Source organism: Cataglyphis hispanica, chromosome 11, assembly GCF_021464435.1.
Source record: "Cataglyphis hispanica isolate Lineage 1 chromosome 11, ULB_Chis1_1.0, whole genome shotgun sequence".
Taxonomy (NCBI): Eukaryota; Metazoa; Arthropoda; class Insecta; order Hymenoptera; family Formicidae; genus Cataglyphis; species Cataglyphis hispanica.
The window spans coordinates 1,652,888-1,670,057 of NC_065964.1; the positions used below are offsets into that span (position 1 = coordinate 1,652,888).

Below are 17,170 nucleotides of genomic sequence, written 5' to 3' on the forward strand. Positions count from 1 at the left end.
ATGTAGATTGTTTTTAACATTATCTAAGTAAAGAGCTTAACAGCACCCTTTTTCTTACAAATTTGACACGTATCTTAAGACAATGTTTAATACGCATGCGCGAGAAAGTGTCCTCGGGAACAACACTGAGGTGACATCCCATGGCGCGTATCGCGATACGCGCGTATCAAGCGTATTGATCTCCGCAACCAATCACAGATTATCCGCTGTTTCCAATACGCTAGAATTTTGTTCCTACTGTCCCATGAAGCGGATTACGCGAAAGCGGAATCAGCGGATCCACTTCCGCGTAATCCGCTTCATGGGACAATAGGAGACCATACTACAGCGTATTGAACACAAGCACACATGCACCTAAAAAGTGAAATTTTCAGAAACCAGTCGTTTACAAATAATAATAAATTGTAAAACTGCTAAATAAGTTTTAAAACTGCTGTTCATGTTACACATTTTGCCGTTACTTTTAAAAAACTTAATAAAAAAATAATGATAAATTACAAGTTACAGTAAATAGAAATAAATAAATTTTTAATATATTAAATTAGATTAGTATGCACATTATTTTTGGATGTTTATTTTTATTCCTAATGCACGTTATAAGTTTTTGTTTCAATAATCTCTTTAATCATATAAATTATATTAATATAGATTGTATCATCTTATCGATGTTATATCATTTTATTTTTGGATTAAACTTAATTTTTATATTAATAGTCATTTTTAAAGTCATTTTAATGAATGTTAAATTTATTTATTTATCATAAATATTAAGTATATATTAGCTGCAATTAATCAGCATTCTGAATTTTTTTACACATACATATAACATGTATATTATCTTTTAAAAAAAAAGGTAAAAAAAAGGTGCCAAGTACACGCGCTATGTGAAAAAATATTATATTTAAATAATAACATTTTAAATAAATATACTTTTGTATAAAATAATTATTTAAATTTCCTATAAAATAATGATAAAAATGCGCCAAAAGCATAAAAATTTATGCTATAAAATATTTTTATTTTATTGTTTCCAATATTAAGAAAAATTATATTTAATAAATCGCATAATAATTAAAGTAGTAGTATAGCTAAAATAAAAGTAATTTTCTAAATAATTAAATGCACAATATACGCATCTAATGTTTTGGGATATAATTATTGAAAGAAAATTTCTCATAAATTCTAAATCGCATAAGACAAACTTACATCAAAGCATAGTATAAAAACTTGGCGTGCCCGGGTCGCATTATAACGTGTACATTTTATAAATATATATATATTATTTTGATTATTTTAATATAATAAATGTGAATGATAATATATATAGATAATATGTATTTATAATAGTAAATTTGTATATATTTGTATAAAACTTAATAAAATTTAATATAATATATAAATCAATATAATAATATTTTTATTATATGATTGATGCAAATAAATTTCACATAATATGAAACAACACAAATAAATTTAAGACAATATGTTTTAATGCGACCCGGGCACGCCAAGTTTTTATACTTTGCTTTGATATAAGTTTGTCTTATGCAATTTAGAATTTATGAGAAATTTTATTTCAATAATTATATCCCACAGCATTAGATGCGTATATTGTGCATTTAGTTATTTAGAAAATTATTTTTATTTTAGCTATACTACTACTTTAATTATTATGCGATTTATTAAATATAATTTTTCTTAATATTGAAACAATAAATAAAAATATTTTATAGCATAAATTTTATGCTTTTGCGCATTTTGATATCATTATTTTATAGGAAATTTAAATATTTAATTATTTTATACAAAAGTATATTTATTTAAAATGTTATTATTTAAATATAATATTTTTTCACATAACGCGTGTACTTGGCCCCTTTTTTTACCTTTTTTTTAAAAAGGTAAGTTTTTTAGGGATTATTACAGACTCGAGACCAAGAGGAAGGCGATCGGGCCGCCGTCAAAGGGAGCAGCAGTTTTAAATTTTTGTATAAACTGTCTGCTCCCAATTTTTATTGGGGAGAGAGAAGAAGAGGAAGAGGACAATAAAAGGTATGTTGTCAGAAATTATATATTTTATATATTTTTTTGCTTGTTGTTCATTTAATTCAATATTACATGAATAGCGAATGATAAATGTTTTTATTAATTTAATTAAATTTTATTTATATCATTCTTTTAATGTCAGAAAAAGAATAGAAAAAACACAAAAGTGAGGAAAGAGGAAAAATATGAAGAAAAACAAAATAAAAATAAAATTATATTTCTAATAAAAAAATATTTTAACCAAATATATATATTATCAAAATTTTATTGCTCGTTTTCCCTTCTCCTTTTCCTTCTTATCTTTTAAAATCTCTAATAAAAATAAAGTCTGGTTAGAATCTTTTTTATTAGTCAAAACAAAGTTTGGAAAAACTTGGCGGAATAGAAATTGTTGGGGAAAACATAAAATAATTTAAAAGAAATATAGTAAAACTAGAAACAATTTATATTTATTTAAATTAAAAATTATAAACAGCTTATACTTTTTATAAATTTTAAAATAAGAAAAATTAACTTAAATATAACAATAACATAATTATATTTAACATAATATTCCAAGATTTTTAATAATACAACAATATTATAAAAATTTAAATTAATAATAAAATATAATTTTTTAACATTATTTAATTATAGAATGGATAGATAGATAAAGATAGATAGGTAAAGATAGATAGATAGATAGATAGATATATAGATAGATAGATAGATAGATAAATAGAGAGAGAAAAAGAGAGAGAGGCTAAAAATTCGGTCCAGCCGTTACTGAGAACCGTTATTATGAGGTAAGCGAGTCATAATATAATCAAGTATTGATATTAAATAAAAGATCTTATTCCTTAGACAATTCTTATAATAAATTAATTTGATCTAACTAACTCTCTATTATTTAGTGTCCACAATTTGTTAACTACCCTTAATTTCTATTATAATGTTCCTTTTCAAATCTTAATTCTCTAACTCTTACAGTTTCTAATTAAAATATATATATATATATATATATATATATATATATATATATATATATATATATAACGTGATACATGAATAATCGCAGAGAAGACATAAATTTCAGCATTGAGAGAAAAATTTTTTTTTTTAGATTGCACTTCAATGTCAGAGCTCGTGCCATTATTAGAATACTTTCAGCTACACTCTCAGAACACTCTCAATAACATTATTTAGCACATTAATATATTGAACTTAAAAGTTGTTTATTATTGTTATATATATATATATATATATATATATATATATATATATATATATATATATATATATATATATATAGTTATATATATAGTATATATATATATAGTTGTTACATATATATATATATATATATATATATATATTAGAAAATATGCACAAACATTGCATTGGACATTTCTTTAAAAATCTATAATAAAAATATCTTAATATTTTTGAGTTTCATGCAAAAGTAACCAGAACGTACACGCACGCACATATGTTTATATAATATATTTATTTTTTATGAGATATTTATCCTATTTTTTATATTGTTTTCAGTCGATCTTTTTCGTCGGCATTTGCAGCATAATGTTTGATGAATCTAGCAGATGGGTCCGTAACATTTTTTACCCAACGTGGCATCCAAAAATAAGGTGTAAAACTTTCCGCTTGTCCTTTATAATGCGACTCGAAGATATTTCTACAAACAAAAGATAAATCATTATCAAACAGTAGGAAAATTTGCTTATTACAATGTCTGATATGTACGTTACCTGTAATAGAGTGCTTCTTTTGTTCTTGGTGTGCAATGAGGATATTTAGTGTAAGCTGCATTCAAATCTTCGTCATGAACACGATTTTCTATTATTTCTTGTATCACTTGAAAAAGTGATTTCTTGATAGACGCAACTCCGTCACTGAAAGCTTCTTTATGCCTCCATAATATGTGTGAAGGTAATAAACTAGTTCCATCAAAAGCAGATCTTAATAAATGCTTCTCGATTCCATCTAGTAATGTATACATAGTATTAGTTTTTTTTTAAATATACCTCCTTTTTGAATAATATTATTTGCAACATCGTTCATAATGTTCAATTGCCGTTGCTCTACCTTGAGGTTGTCGTGTATTTGGATCCAAGGACAAATAATATGACGTGAATTGAAGATCCAAAAATGGTACTCTCAGCTCCAAACTGAATGCACTTGTCGTGCGATCAGCTCTTAAACCGTCATATAAATATATGTCCTTCAATAATCTTAGAGATTCATTATGAGCATCTGCTGCATTAGGAGCATCTCTGAAATAAATATAACCCTGTGCCAGTTCATCAGCACCCTCTCCACTGAAGATCACAGTTGTCTCTGTATTTTGTTTTATGTACCGCGAAATAAGATACATTCTGCAAAATAAAAAATTTTAATTCCATTATACATAAAATATTCCATTCTAATCTAATAAAATAAAATCTATTCCTTTTTAAACAAAAAAAATATATGAATCTTATATTAAAATTTTTTTATTTATAACACTGAATAATTTAAAAACTAAACACACATTTAATATTATGTGTATTAATATAATTTCTCTTACCCTATCGAAGCTCGAATGGTCGTAATATCATATGTTTCTAGTGAATAAATAACTTTATTTAATACATCAATTACATCTTTTTCTGTAAAGATAATTTCATGATGTTCACTTCCAATGTAATCTGCAACCTATATTGCATAATAAAAAATTACTAATGAAGAAAGATAGGACAAAAGTCAAAACTTTCACCAACCTGTCTTGCAGCAATAATATCTGGACTGTCACCCATACCTATTGCAAAACTTTGAATTTTGTATGGTAAATTATGTTCTTTTGCCTGTTTCACTAATAGAGCTGCAACCAAGCTAGAATCTAATCCACCTGATAGTAGACATCCTATCCGTCTGTCGGCCATTAATCGTTTTTCCACTGCTGCTGAAAGTAGCTTTCGAACATTGCCGTGGATATCTTTTGGACTCAAGGCTACAAAAGATAAATTAGATATATTATTAAATGTATACTTTCTATGTGTATTAATAGAATTTTATGTACTCACTAGGCCAAGGAACATACATATGGAAAGAAGGTTTGTCACCAGGTTTATAATAATTGATACTAGACAAAACCTTTGTTCGACCATCAGATAAAATTTCATATTCCTCATAATGGCCTGGAGGAAATGGTTCTAGTGTCCATTTGCTATTTACACGTTTTGTAATTTCCATCAAACCCTAAAATAATTTTATCACATTTGTAAATTATTTTATAGAGACATATTTATGTATAAAATTAGCAAAGATTTTGAGAAAAAATTAACTTTTTTAATTATTAATGCAAAGTACCTTACTCTCCGAAGAAATGGCTAATTGCCCATCATCTGATCGTAATCTAAATAATGGTCTTACACCATATGGATCTCTGGCTATTAGAATTCTCCTTTTGATGACATCCATTAAACAAAATGCAAATACGCCATCCAGAGATCGAGCAACATTGTCGGCACCAGTGCTTGCATATAAATGCGTAATCACTTCCACATCACATTTAGTTTCATATTCAAAATGATATTGTTTCTGTAGCTGCAATATATTGCATTTATATATTATTTGATAGAAATAATTGTTGTCTCACCATTTTCAATAAAATATCCTGTACATTTTAATATAAAATATAAAAATAATAATTTTTAAAGTATCATGATTCATATTATAAAAAAAATAAGTTAGAAAGTGGCGCTTTTTCAAAAAATCTGTTACATTGATGAAATATACAAATATAATATACATATATATATATATATATATATATATATATATATACATATATATATATATATAAACATATCGGAATAAGCAAATATGTTACTTACGTAACATTGCAATGTTGCTTAAATATATTTTTATGTATATGTTTGTATTATTATATTTCATTAATGATAAATATCTTAGTGCTAAAATGTATCAATCTTAGCTTCAACAAATTATAATTTTTTTTATAACATACGTGACAAATTTCATTGACATTTTCATATTTTGCTTGCTATAATTATTATGTATTTACCTATAATTATTATGTATTTACTGAGTTTTGTTCAAATCAGCAATATTGCTTTCAATAATATATAATAAAAATGCAAAAAAAATCAAAATATATTACTCTATCACAGTTATAAATCTCTCCATTGCACAAGAGGAAAATATTTGGGTATTTGTGTATCCTCATTGGTTGCATTCCATACAGGCTATCAATAATGGCTAATCTGTGAAATCCCAAATATCCATTCTGTAAAAAGAAAAAGATATTTATGAAAAAAAAAAAAAAAAATGTTGCAGCATTAAGAATTCTCTAACTTTAACGAAAGCGATACCTTGACTCTGTTATCAAATTCGATTTTGAAAGCTTCCGGGCCACGATGTGATATCTTGTCGAAATTTTCGCAGATGCAGACCAAGGGCTGGGTCTCCAAACCAAACAATGCCCAAATACCACACATTTTTTTTTTCCTTGATAACCGTTGATTTTTCAATATTACCAATCGTTATTGCCACGTGTTATTTTGGCACAGATCCCTGCTGTTATAAAAAAAAAGAAGAAATTTTGTAGAGGAGTCATATTATAAAAGAGGCTCAATAATATATAATAATATTACACGATAATTGTAATATCATTTAACATTTAATGAATTATGTTATAAAAAATATTAATTAAATATCAAAAAGATGAACCTTTAATAGATGCACTTGCTTTCACGTGCCACGTACATCCACGTCGAACTCACGCTATCGCACTGTCGGTTGCCGGCACATCGGCTATATATAGCTATATATATATATATATATATATATATATATATATATATATATATATATATATATATATATATATATGAATAATCCTTTTTCTAATGATGTAACAATCGCAAGCAATGACAGCACAGTAATTCTGGACCGGCTGTACGCGCATGTGCGGGAATGCGGCATCAGTAAAGTATCTCGTATAAGTAAAAAAGGGCACTGTTATCCGGCTACATACATTTAAAGTATATAAAAATTTTTTAAAAATATATTAAAAAATAAAATTTATACATATAGTATATATAAAAATATATATATAATTAACTAAACAACAATTATATACAAATATACAAAAATCTCACTTTATTTTTATCACTTAAATTTTTGCCATAACGTACTGTCACAATGTATGCACGTGTGTATGTACGTCACTTCATTCCCACCGCTGCGCTTGCGCAAAAGCGCGCATGCGCATACAACCAATCCCTAATCAGAACACAATCGCTAAGTGGTAAGAGCGTAGCGAAATATAAATTGTACATATATACATTACTTTCAAAAAATTGCCGGTTGATTATTCGCAGGCACTTATCAATTGTTTAGGATACCAATATCCGTTGGTGAATATTGATAATACACAAAAAGCCGCGATGAATTTAATCAAACTATTTAAGTGATCACCATCCGGCGGTGTTCTTGATAACTTTCTACATGCATATATTATATTCTTTTGCGTTCTAAATAATTTTATAATATTTAAACTTTTTTATAATAATGTATGGTTGATACAATGATATGTAAAAGTTTGTTTGATAAGAGCGCGTTTGGCAGAACTCAAATTAAAAATTTATTGATAAAGCTTAATTGGAATAAAGTACACACACATATTTATGTATATTTATTTAGTGAATTAAATTTATTTTGAAAAAACAAATTTAATTCACTAAATAAATAAATAAATATATATATATATATATATATATATATATATATATATATATACATAATTTACATGCTCACATTTTTAAAATGCAATATACAATACAATATACAAACATATATACATTTCATATATATGATAAATCCTGAACTATCAGTTTAATATCTGAATTTCTTATGTTAAAATTGTATTCGAATCAGCTTGAATCAGAAATCAAACTAATAGAAATAATTATTACAACTTTAATATATATATATATATAATTATTATTATTATTATTAATCACTCTGAAAAGATATACCTTTTTATGCGTCGCTTATCGCTCGTTTTAAAGTGATAAAAAAATCATGTGACTGGATTGTCGTTAGCGACTTAGCTATTGAGCATGAAAAGTATTTCAGCAACATTTAAAAAAAAATTCCGCTAATATACACATAACAGTTGCTATAAAATAAATAAAAGTAATGTGTCACAAGCGAAGAAATATTATAATTGAATGATTGAATGTGTAAAAATTATAAATGAAAACAAATGTTATAAAAATTAAAAATTAATTATAAAAATTGAAAAAAAAAATTGTTTTTTAATAAGTTACTGCTGTTATATAAAGTTTGATCGATACATAAATAAATTAAAACTAGTAATTTAACGATATTGGTTAAATTAGTAAATTTTCAGATTGTCACAGAGTTGCCACAAAAAATCCCTAGATGCATAATATTTCTAGGGACTTTAGAGAAATCTGATGAGCGCGCCATCTGACGGCGACGAACAAAAACTGCGATAGACAACGCGGCGTAACAAAGGCCGCGGTGATATATAGCGATATATATCGCACCTTTCAGGAGAGATCTCTGCATGATACGTGTCCATCCGTTCCGTGTTCGGTGTGGTGTTTCTGCAAGCCTAGTGTAACGCGCTCGGTAGGCAATATTACGAAATCTATGGGGATTGTCCGTCGTCGTCGTCGTGTCACGCTGGTGGGATCTCTCGTTCGTGCGTTCGCGTAAAAGGGCGCCCGGCCGGTCGGCGCGCGCCTTTTCCACCTTCAGAAATAAATAAACATGCATCGGGGACGATTATTACTCCACATTCTGGCGTTTAGCCTGCTCTCCTCGGCCTGCGCCGACGAGCATAATCACGTCGTGAGTACCCGTTGCGTGTCAGACTGTCCTTCGAACGTGTCCAGATTGTCAGCATTTAAATCTACGGTGTTGGCATTTAAAGTGACGACGTTGCCAAATGTTTCTTTCTTGTATCTTTTTCTCTCTATTTATTCTAGTTCTGTTATCATATGAAATGAATTTGCACCATATAATAATATATACAATATTTTTACTCTATTAGTGTTTAATTACCATTTGTCAAAATTTTGACATAATCTTACAAGTAGACATGCTTGTTTCTTATTTTTCTTCTTTTACGAAATAAAAGGATAAATTTCTATGATACGGATTGGAAGATTATCATGATCAATGGTCTATATCTTGTTTGTTTCCAGTACGAGGGTGGCGACGAGGTTGTCTTATGGATGAGTACCGTGGGACCGTATCATAATCGTCAGGAGACATACTCGTATTACTCCTTACCCTTTTGTACAGGCACCAAGAATGTCATTAATCATTATCATGAGACCCTATCGGAGGCACTACAGGGCATCGAATTGAAGTTTAGTGGTTTAGATATCGAATTCAAAGGTTGGGATACATTTATAATGAATATATGAGTACATAAATACTAATAGTAGTCGATTAGAATACTGTGATCTACTGGTATCTAAGATACAGAATCCTAAACCTTCTTCTGTTTCAGAGGATATCTCAAAAACAGAATACTGCCAGATAAGTCTGAATGAAGAAAGCCAGAAGGCATTTGTATACGCGATAAAGAATCAATATTGGTATCAAATGTATATCGATAATTTGCCAATATGGGGTAATTGAAAGATTTCTTGTTTTTTACGCATATATGTTGAGGTTTTAGAATCAGACATTTTTGATGAAATTTTTTTATTATAGGTGTTGTAGGCGAATTGGAAAACAACGACGGAGTTGCGGTATCAGATTCCTATTATATTTGGACGCATAAAAAGTTTGATATTGGGTACAATGGTAAGCAGATAGTGGATGTTAATCTGACCAGCGAAAACAAGGTGAAGCTGGTACAGGGTGCGCGTATACCTTTCAGTTACGAAGTCAATTGGAAGAAGAGTAATGTCAAATTTGAGGATAGATTCGACAAGTATCTGGATCCTAACTTCTTTCAGCATAGAGTAAGTTACTTATTATATGCAGCATTCTTGTTACCTTAAGTAATGGATACAATATATAATATACTGCATATAAAAATTATGAATGATTTTTTCAGATACATTGGTTTAGTATCTTCAATAGTTTCATGATGGTGATCTTCCTTGTTGGGCTTGTATCAATGATTCTGATGCGCACCTTGAGAAAGGATTACGCCCGATATAGTAGAGACGAAGAAATGGACGATATGGAAAGGGATTTGGGCGACGAATATGGCTGGAAACAGGTTCACGGAGACGTTTTTAGGCCTGCGAGTCATGCTATGCTTTTCTCAGCTCTTATAGGTGCAGGCTATCAGGTGTGTATTCGCTAAATATTCACTTTGATTGATTCTTTAAAGTAGAAGAATAAAATTGTAAGTTGCTGCTGCTTTTGATATACAGGTCACAGTGGTTGTATTGAGCGTAATTATTTTCGCTATCCTGGGCGAACTATATACGGAACGCGGATCGATGCTGTCGACAGCAATATTCGTGTACGCCGCCACGTCGCCTATCAATGGTTACGCGGGCAGTGGACTGTACGCGCGAATGGGCGGACGCGTATGGATTAAACAGATGATCCTCAGCGCTTTCATGTTGCCGCTCATGGTCTGTGGCACTGCTTTCTTCATTAACTTCATCGCCATGTATTATCACGCCAGCAGAGCGATACCTTTCGGATCCATGGTAACTACTCATCATTAAGTTCGATAAATTTACGTAGAAGTCATTACACTGATATATACGATCACCATTCATCGTATGTGTGCAGGTCGCAGTCACGTGTATCTGCATATTTGTGATATTGCCACTGACAATGGTAGGTACGATTCTAGGCCGGAATCTCGCCGGGACGCCAGACGCTCCGTGTCGCGTGAATGCGGTGCCTCGACCGATACCAGAGAAGAAGTGGTTTATGGAACCGCTAGTGATCATAATGCTCGGTGGAATCTTACCCTTTGGTTCGATCTTTATTGAAATGTATGCTCTTTATATATTGCTACCTTAAATTGGAAGAGTTTCATTTGGGCACAGTGCGATTGGACACATCACTTGTATCAACGGTGTCTATACTGATAACCAACATGATCAATTGATCAATCAAAGACTCTCATTTTATGAGCTGTCAATCACTGTCCAATACACATTGTGTCCAATTGATATACACTTCTTAAATTATTTATCCAATCATTCTCTTGCGCACACACTAACTTCGAGTTACAATCCTTTTAGGTACTTCATTTTTACCTCATTCTGGGCGTACAAGATCTACTACGTTTATGGCTTTATGTTATTAGTATTCGTTATTCTCATGATAGTGACTGTGTGTGTCACTATTGTATGTACATATTTCTTACTAAATGCCGAAGACTATCGATGGTAAGTCTATCTTGTTTTTGTATTCTCTTTTTTCTTCCGAATATACGGCTTGTGTACAATGTAGATTTCTTCCACAGGCAGTGGACGAGTTTTCTTGCAGCGGCTTCGACGGCTGGCTACGTCTACATTTATTCCTTTTACTACTTTTTCTTCAAAACCAAGTGAGTAGAGATACAGTACCAATTTCTCACGTCGATCAATGAAAAGTCTTTGCAATTGTTTGACGATTTTATTTTTGCAGAATGTACGGTCTCTTCCAAACAGCGTTTTATTTCGGTTACATGGCGTTGTTCAGCTTAGCCTTGGGCATTATGTGCGGAACAGTCGGATACATTGGCACCAACGCGTTCGTGCGGAAGATATATTCCACAGTCAAGATAGACTAAAAAGTACATTGCTGAATATAGTATATACTATCAGTATATACTATGGCATCGTGATTCGAACGATGTAATTCCAGTGCAGCGTGTGATGTTCTCGATGAAATGAAGTACACATACTTCATCTATCCTGAAGAAGCCCATCATGTCATTTGAGAATACGATTTTTTTTTAAATCTACATTTATCATTGGCTCGATTAACGCAAGCGCGACTAGAAAACGGCATCATCGAATGATGTGTATCTTTCTTGTTATTATTCTTTCAACAAAACTCGCGTCACGTATTTACTATCTAAATATTCAAACGATGTCCTCGCGTTTCATTTATTAATTTCTTTTCTTTGAATCGCTAAATTTGACACAAGTAAAGATGCGCTGTAAACGGATTCTGCTGTACTAGTACGCGCGCACATGTCGCAAAAGCAGTCATATGTCAATAATAAAATAATAATTGTAAGTATTAGCCGAATCCATGTGTGAGTCTGAGTAATCATATGAATGAAAATTCCGCCATCGTGCAAATTTAACGTTATTGTTCCATATTTTTTTATTGAATTGGTATATCGACAAAATTATTATGATCAATATTTAATTTAATAATTATATATGTATATGTGTACACATATCACCTACACAACATACAGACACACATACACATATACATATAATTGCACGATTGCATTCCTACCTATATGAACATAATTTTTGGCATGTATCTATATGCTGTAATATTTGTTACTGTCTCACTTGTGGACAGCATAGAAAATTAATCGAGCAATCACGCGAGGATTGAGAAGTCTCAGCTTGTTCTTTGACAAAAGAGAGCTTTTAATTCGGGCAAAATAAAGTATAATAATTTATAAAGCGAGATAATGTTTTCTAGCTCTTGAAAAAAAAAATGCAAAATAGTATCTTATAATATTGAAAGAGCTCTAATAAACAAAGTTGGATTAGACGTGGACAAACACGTATATTATAATTTATTAACACGGTAGTTTTATAAGGCTTTTGTATTGAAATTGTATGAGGAAGACATAACTGTGACTAGACTATTTTTCTGCGACTGTCAAATCAATTTGCCAATTTCATTATCAGTGGGAATTAACTCTCTCTTATTGTTAGGTTTTAGAGTGGTAGTTGAAATGAGGAGGAGAAATTGTGAGTGCACAGTACTGATACTGTAGTAAGATTTCCTTATGTGCAGTATCATGACTCTTTGTATTATCTTCTCCCTTCGTTCGAATATTTCCATTGTTATTTTGAACGAATCCTCGCTCCCGATTCTCTTCCGCACTGTATTATCGCGTTGATCGCCGTTAAAAAGTGAGAAGTTAAAATTCCATAACACAATTAGAGATAGGTACTTGTGGATATTATTCGCGAAAAATATAACGACGAGTATTGTATTATATTTCAGTAATTTTACCGAAGGACTAATGTCGGTGAGAGTCTTCGAAAATAAATGATTTGTTGTTAGATGTAGCGATTCTAAAAAAAAAAATATAAAATTTCTACGTATACAAAATACAATATCGCCGTTTATTGTTTCTTTTACTTTGCTAATTGTTACAGGTTGTCTACTCTCTAGATTAGTTTAGAAAATTACAACAAATATCTTAAAATATTGGATAAAATTTTGGAATTTTTTTACAAAATTTGAAGACACACTCTAATTTGTCGCTGTAAAATTTTATTTTATTCGGATATATTTATTTTATTCTCTATGTTGCAAAAAGATATAAGAATTGAATGTGTATTTCCGGTTTTTTTTCGAATTTAAACCAGATCAAGAAAGGATCATCCTTCGATCTTGAATTACCTTTTTGATAAGCGACGTAAAATGCTCTTGGCACGATCCGTATATACTGGGTGTTTCAGAAATACTTCAACAAAATTTTGGAGGTGAATTTTCCAGACAAAAACTAGAAAAAAATAAACATACATATGTCCGAAAATGCCTAATTTGTGAGTTATAAAAGATTTCAACAACAAAAACAGAATATATCTATCTCAATGACACATGACTAATATATCTTCAGTTCAATTCTTTATCTACTCAAAACTCATAATTCATAATAAATGCTCAAAATGTCCACTACTCATTTCTGGATATGTTTATATGACATTTTTTTTATTTTTATGTGAAGAACTCTAAAATTTATTGAAGTGCTTGGAACACCCTATACAATATCAGAATAAAACTCATTAATTATTTCAATTAATCTCTCAAAGTAGAAAGTGACGAATTTTTAATAACGGTGTGATATTCGAAAAATCAAGATTCCCGCCGCCATGGCGGGATCTTTGCGATGCGGATCTTTTTTTACCCTATATCCGAGCGTTTGATATTTTTTTCCCTTTTAATTTTTCTGTAATCAAAAATAAATAAATATCGGTGGCGACTGGATTGAAGGACGATTATCGAGGAATGCGAGTATGCGTGAAACACGCTCAATTGATTCGCGTGGTGACAGTGTGGCACGAGAGCCGTCGAGCTGTCGCGCAGCTTACTTCACGTGTCACATCACGCCAGCTGGTGCCAACGCGCGCACGTCGCGTGAACGCCGGACGAACACGCATACGGTGTGTACCATCCGCGGTGGTGGCTCGTCACTCGAGCTGAGCGCTTCATCATTACGTGAGACACGCATTCTATTATCAAGGGGCTGCGACGATGGCACCGAAACAGAGGATGCGCATCGCCAACGAGAAGGCGACGAAGAACATCACGTTACGGGGAAACGTCCCCAAGTCGTCGGTAAGTCGATCGTTTTTTGAATCTCCAATGCAGGATGTAAGATATAGAAGTCTCCTCTGTCGAGAATTAAAAGAAAAAAAAAGGAAAGACCATCATATGTAGAGATTTGTCAAACTTGGAAGACATGCTTCCCCTTGAAGAAGAAGAAATGACACATATGGACAGGGGATGAAGTAGATAAAATGAGAGGATAGTATACATATGATTGCGATTGGAGTCTGACTTTTGAATGTCCGTTCACGAATATATATAATTGTCAATTCGAGATACATATTGTTATAGATAATCGTTCGCTTGCGAGGGATTGATACGCTAGTCAAATTTTAAGCTTTATTTCTTCAACGCTTCCACTAATATTTTTTATTTTTAGTTATCTAGAATTTAACGATATAAGTGCATTTATATCTGTATCTATATATATATATAATTTTAAATATATATTTAAATTATATATTTATATTAATTATATTATATTAATTATATATATATTTAAATATATTATAATATAATATTATACATATATTATATGCATGTTTCAGAAAAACTTCAACAAACTTTGGGGCTGAGTTCTCTACTCAAAAACAAGAAAAAAATATCATATAAACATATGTTCGGAAACGATTAATCTGATTTATAAGTTATAATCAAAAGATTTTAACGACAAAAACTGACAGAATGTATCTACAATGACACATGACCAATATATCTTCAATTCAATTATTTATCTACTCACAATTCATAACAAATGCTTAAAATCTTCTGCCTGCTAATGCATGCATACAAACATTACATTGGATCATGAACTGCGAAACTGATCACATAGCATTTGCAGATAGTTTCGCATCTATGATGCGTTCAGCATCTCTTTATTTGCAATTTTAGTTGCATAAACTAGGGCTTTTAGGTGTCTCTACAGATAAAAATCTAATGGATTTAGGTCAGGTCATGGTACTGAATCTCAGGCTCTAGTACTGAATAATCTTTTAATTATAATTCTGATAAACTAGATATTTCTGGATATATTTTTTCTGGATCTATATTTATATATTTCTTTTTTTATTTTTGTTTAAAGAACTCACCCTGAAAGTTTATTAAAGTATTTTTGAAATATATTATTTAATATATATTTTTAATAATTGAATTAATTTTGATAATCTCTCTGCATCTCTCTTGAGATGTTTATTAGATGATTAATGAAAGATATTGTTATTTCTTATATATGTTTCTGTTAAGTAACATTTCAAAATACATTGGCATCTATTTATATTCATATCTGTATTTGATCTATGTCTATAGCTGTATTAAACAACAATTTTTGTCATATTAGAAATCGCAAGAGGAGAGCTCTCCGGTTGGTCCTTGGCTCCTAGCTTTATTCCTCTTTGTCGTTTGTGGATCTGGTAAGTACATATATGTGACAATCTGAATACATAAAGTTTGCAATAAACTAATTTTATATAAACTGGTCTGTTTTGTAAGCTTGGCATTTAAAAAATTTTTTTCTTTATTTTTTATTTATATTTGATGATTTATATACTTGAATTTTTGGATTCTCGAAACATACTTTAGTTAAGATAATGATGTACATGTTCTTTGTTACAGCTGTATTTCAAATCATTCAAAGTATCAGAATGGCTTAAAGATGAGGAAGAAAGGTGCTACTTTTAATCTTAATGCAACATACCATTTACAACTTGTTGCTATGCAAAAGAAAGATTGGCGGATTTTTCTAATAAATTATAAAATGGAAGAGAGATGTTGCAGGAAACGAGATGTATGCTCGTAATGGCAAAATTTGAACAGTAGCTGGAAAATTATTTTTCATTCATGAAAGCTCAAAGATTTATTTATAACATTTAGCATTTATAAGCGTTTAACTTAATTGCGCTACACATAGATGAAAGAAGAGCATTGAAAATAATACTGTTTCCAAAGGAAATCTTATTAATCAAAAATTATGAAAGAAAATAAATATTTGTTTATATTTGATTCTTTACTATGTTCTAAACATTAATGTTTCTGTTAATAATGTACATGTTAACGTGTTTTTTATACTCTGCTCCCTCTCAAATGTACATTCTTTCGTCTATGTGTATGTAGTAAATAATTGTATATACAGGATTTATTGTGCGGATTTTTCTCCTCAAGCAGGCCTGTCTAATTGATAGCATATAGGCTCGACAGTTTGACAGACTTGTTCCAAAGCATTCCACTGTAAACAGTTGGTAGGCTTTCTGTTGTTATAATGGCCTTTGTACGATGCTTACGCATTATCGATGTGCGTTAGGGGTCATTATATACTTATACAAATATATATTATAATATACACATATATATCAAGAATGATTTGTCTATACAGATATTTGAATATTTGCTACACTGACAGTGCATTATATCTCTTTTAATAAAATGTATTATCAATAAAGATATATATTGTTTTACATGAGATATTTTAAATAATTATCTCTAAATCACATCCTTTTTTTTCCGCACGTAGTTTACCCAATTGCAATCTGTTTTTTTAGTCTGGAAAAAAAAATTACATTTCTCTTTCATTCATTGTCGTTACTTATCGAAT

General features: G+C 30.3%; 3 protein-coding genes across 4 annotated transcripts; 2 read left to right on the forward strand and 1 right to left on the reverse strand.

Annotated features, from left to right (window-relative positions):
- Positions 1–3,384: 3,384 nt before the first annotated feature.
- Positions 3,385–6,901, reverse strand: LOC126852672 (asparagine synthetase [glutamine-hydrolyzing]). 2 transcript variants are annotated; one of them, XM_050597696.1, is made up of 10 exons: positions 6,775–6,853; positions 6,417–6,618; positions 6,206–6,331; positions 5,392–5,628; positions 5,106–5,280; positions 4,803–5,032; positions 4,610–4,737; positions 4,129–4,418; positions 3,792–4,026; positions 3,385–3,718 (listed from the first exon to the last, which is right to left on the reverse strand). In XM_050597696.1, the coding sequence occupies exons 2-10, from the start codon at positions 6,540–6,542 to the stop codon at positions 3,562–3,564; spliced, it is 1,704 nt and encodes a 567-aa protein (XP_050453653.1). In that variant the 5' UTR covers positions 6,543–6,618; positions 6,775–6,853; the 3' UTR covers positions 3,385–3,561. The 2 variants fall into 2 exon arrangements, with proteins under 2 accessions (XP_050453653.1, XP_050453654.1); XM_050597697.1 differs by having other exon boundaries at positions 3,386–3,718; positions 6,417–6,621; positions 6,775–6,901.
- Positions 6,902–8,563: 1,662 nt separating this feature from the next.
- LOC126852670 (transmembrane 9 superfamily member 3) lies at positions 8,564–13,364 on the forward strand. The gene is made up of 10 exons (XM_050597693.1): positions 8,564–8,928; positions 9,285–9,480; positions 9,596–9,718; positions 9,802–10,055; positions 10,151–10,390; positions 10,476–10,760; positions 10,846–11,054; positions 11,307–11,453; positions 11,531–11,614; positions 11,695–13,364. Exons 1-10 carry the CDS (start codon positions 8,848–8,850, stop codon positions 11,837–11,839), a joined length of 1,764 nt encoding a protein of 587 aa, XP_050453650.1. The 5' UTR covers positions 8,564–8,847; the 3' UTR covers positions 11,840–13,364.
- Positions 13,365–14,341: 977 nt separating this feature from the next.
- Positions 14,342–17,033, forward strand: LOC126852691 (stress-associated endoplasmic reticulum protein 2). Its single transcript, XM_050597727.1, has 3 exons — positions 14,342–14,592; positions 15,920–15,992; positions 16,195–17,033. Exons 1-3 carry the CDS (start codon positions 14,509–14,511, stop codon positions 16,230–16,232), a joined length of 195 nt encoding a protein of 64 aa, XP_050453684.1. The 5' UTR covers positions 14,342–14,508; the 3' UTR covers positions 16,233–17,033.
- The last annotated feature ends 137 nt before the right edge of the window (positions 17,034–17,170 follow it).

Coding starts and splice junctions, on each gene's coding strand:
- LOC126852672 (XM_050597696.1), bottom strand. CDS start 6,542: ATGTGTGGTATTTGGGCATTGTTTGGTTTGGAGACCCAGCCCTTGGTC. Junction 5,281..5,391: donor CCATTTCTTCGGAGAGTAAG/GTACTTTGCATT, acceptor AAATTATTTTAG/GGTTTGATGGAAATTACAAA. Junction 4,738..4,802: donor ATATTATTGCTGCAAGACAG/GTTGGTGAAAGT, acceptor TATGCAATATAG/GTTGCAGATTACATTGGAAG.
- LOC126852670 (XM_050597693.1), top strand. CDS start 8,848: ATGCATCGGGGACGATTATTACTCCACATTCTGGCGTTTAGCCTGCTC. Junction 8,929..9,284: donor CCGACGAGCATAATCACGTC/GTGAGTACCCGT, acceptor GTTTGTTTCCAG/TACGAGGGTGGCGACGAGGT. Junction 9,719..9,801: donor CGATAATTTGCCAATATGGG/GTAATTGAAAGA, acceptor TTTTTATTATAG/GTGTTGTAGGCGAATTGGAA.
- LOC126852691 (XM_050597727.1), top strand. CDS start 14,509: ATGGCACCGAAACAGAGGATGCGCATCGCCAACGAGAAGGCGACGAAG. Junction 14,593..15,919: donor GAAACGTCCCCAAGTCGTCG/GTAAGTCGATCG, acceptor TTGTCATATTAG/AAATCGCAAGAGGAGAGCTC. Junction 15,993..16,194: donor CTTTGTCGTTTGTGGATCTG/GTAAGTACATAT, acceptor TCTTTGTTACAG/CTGTATTTCAAATCATTCAA.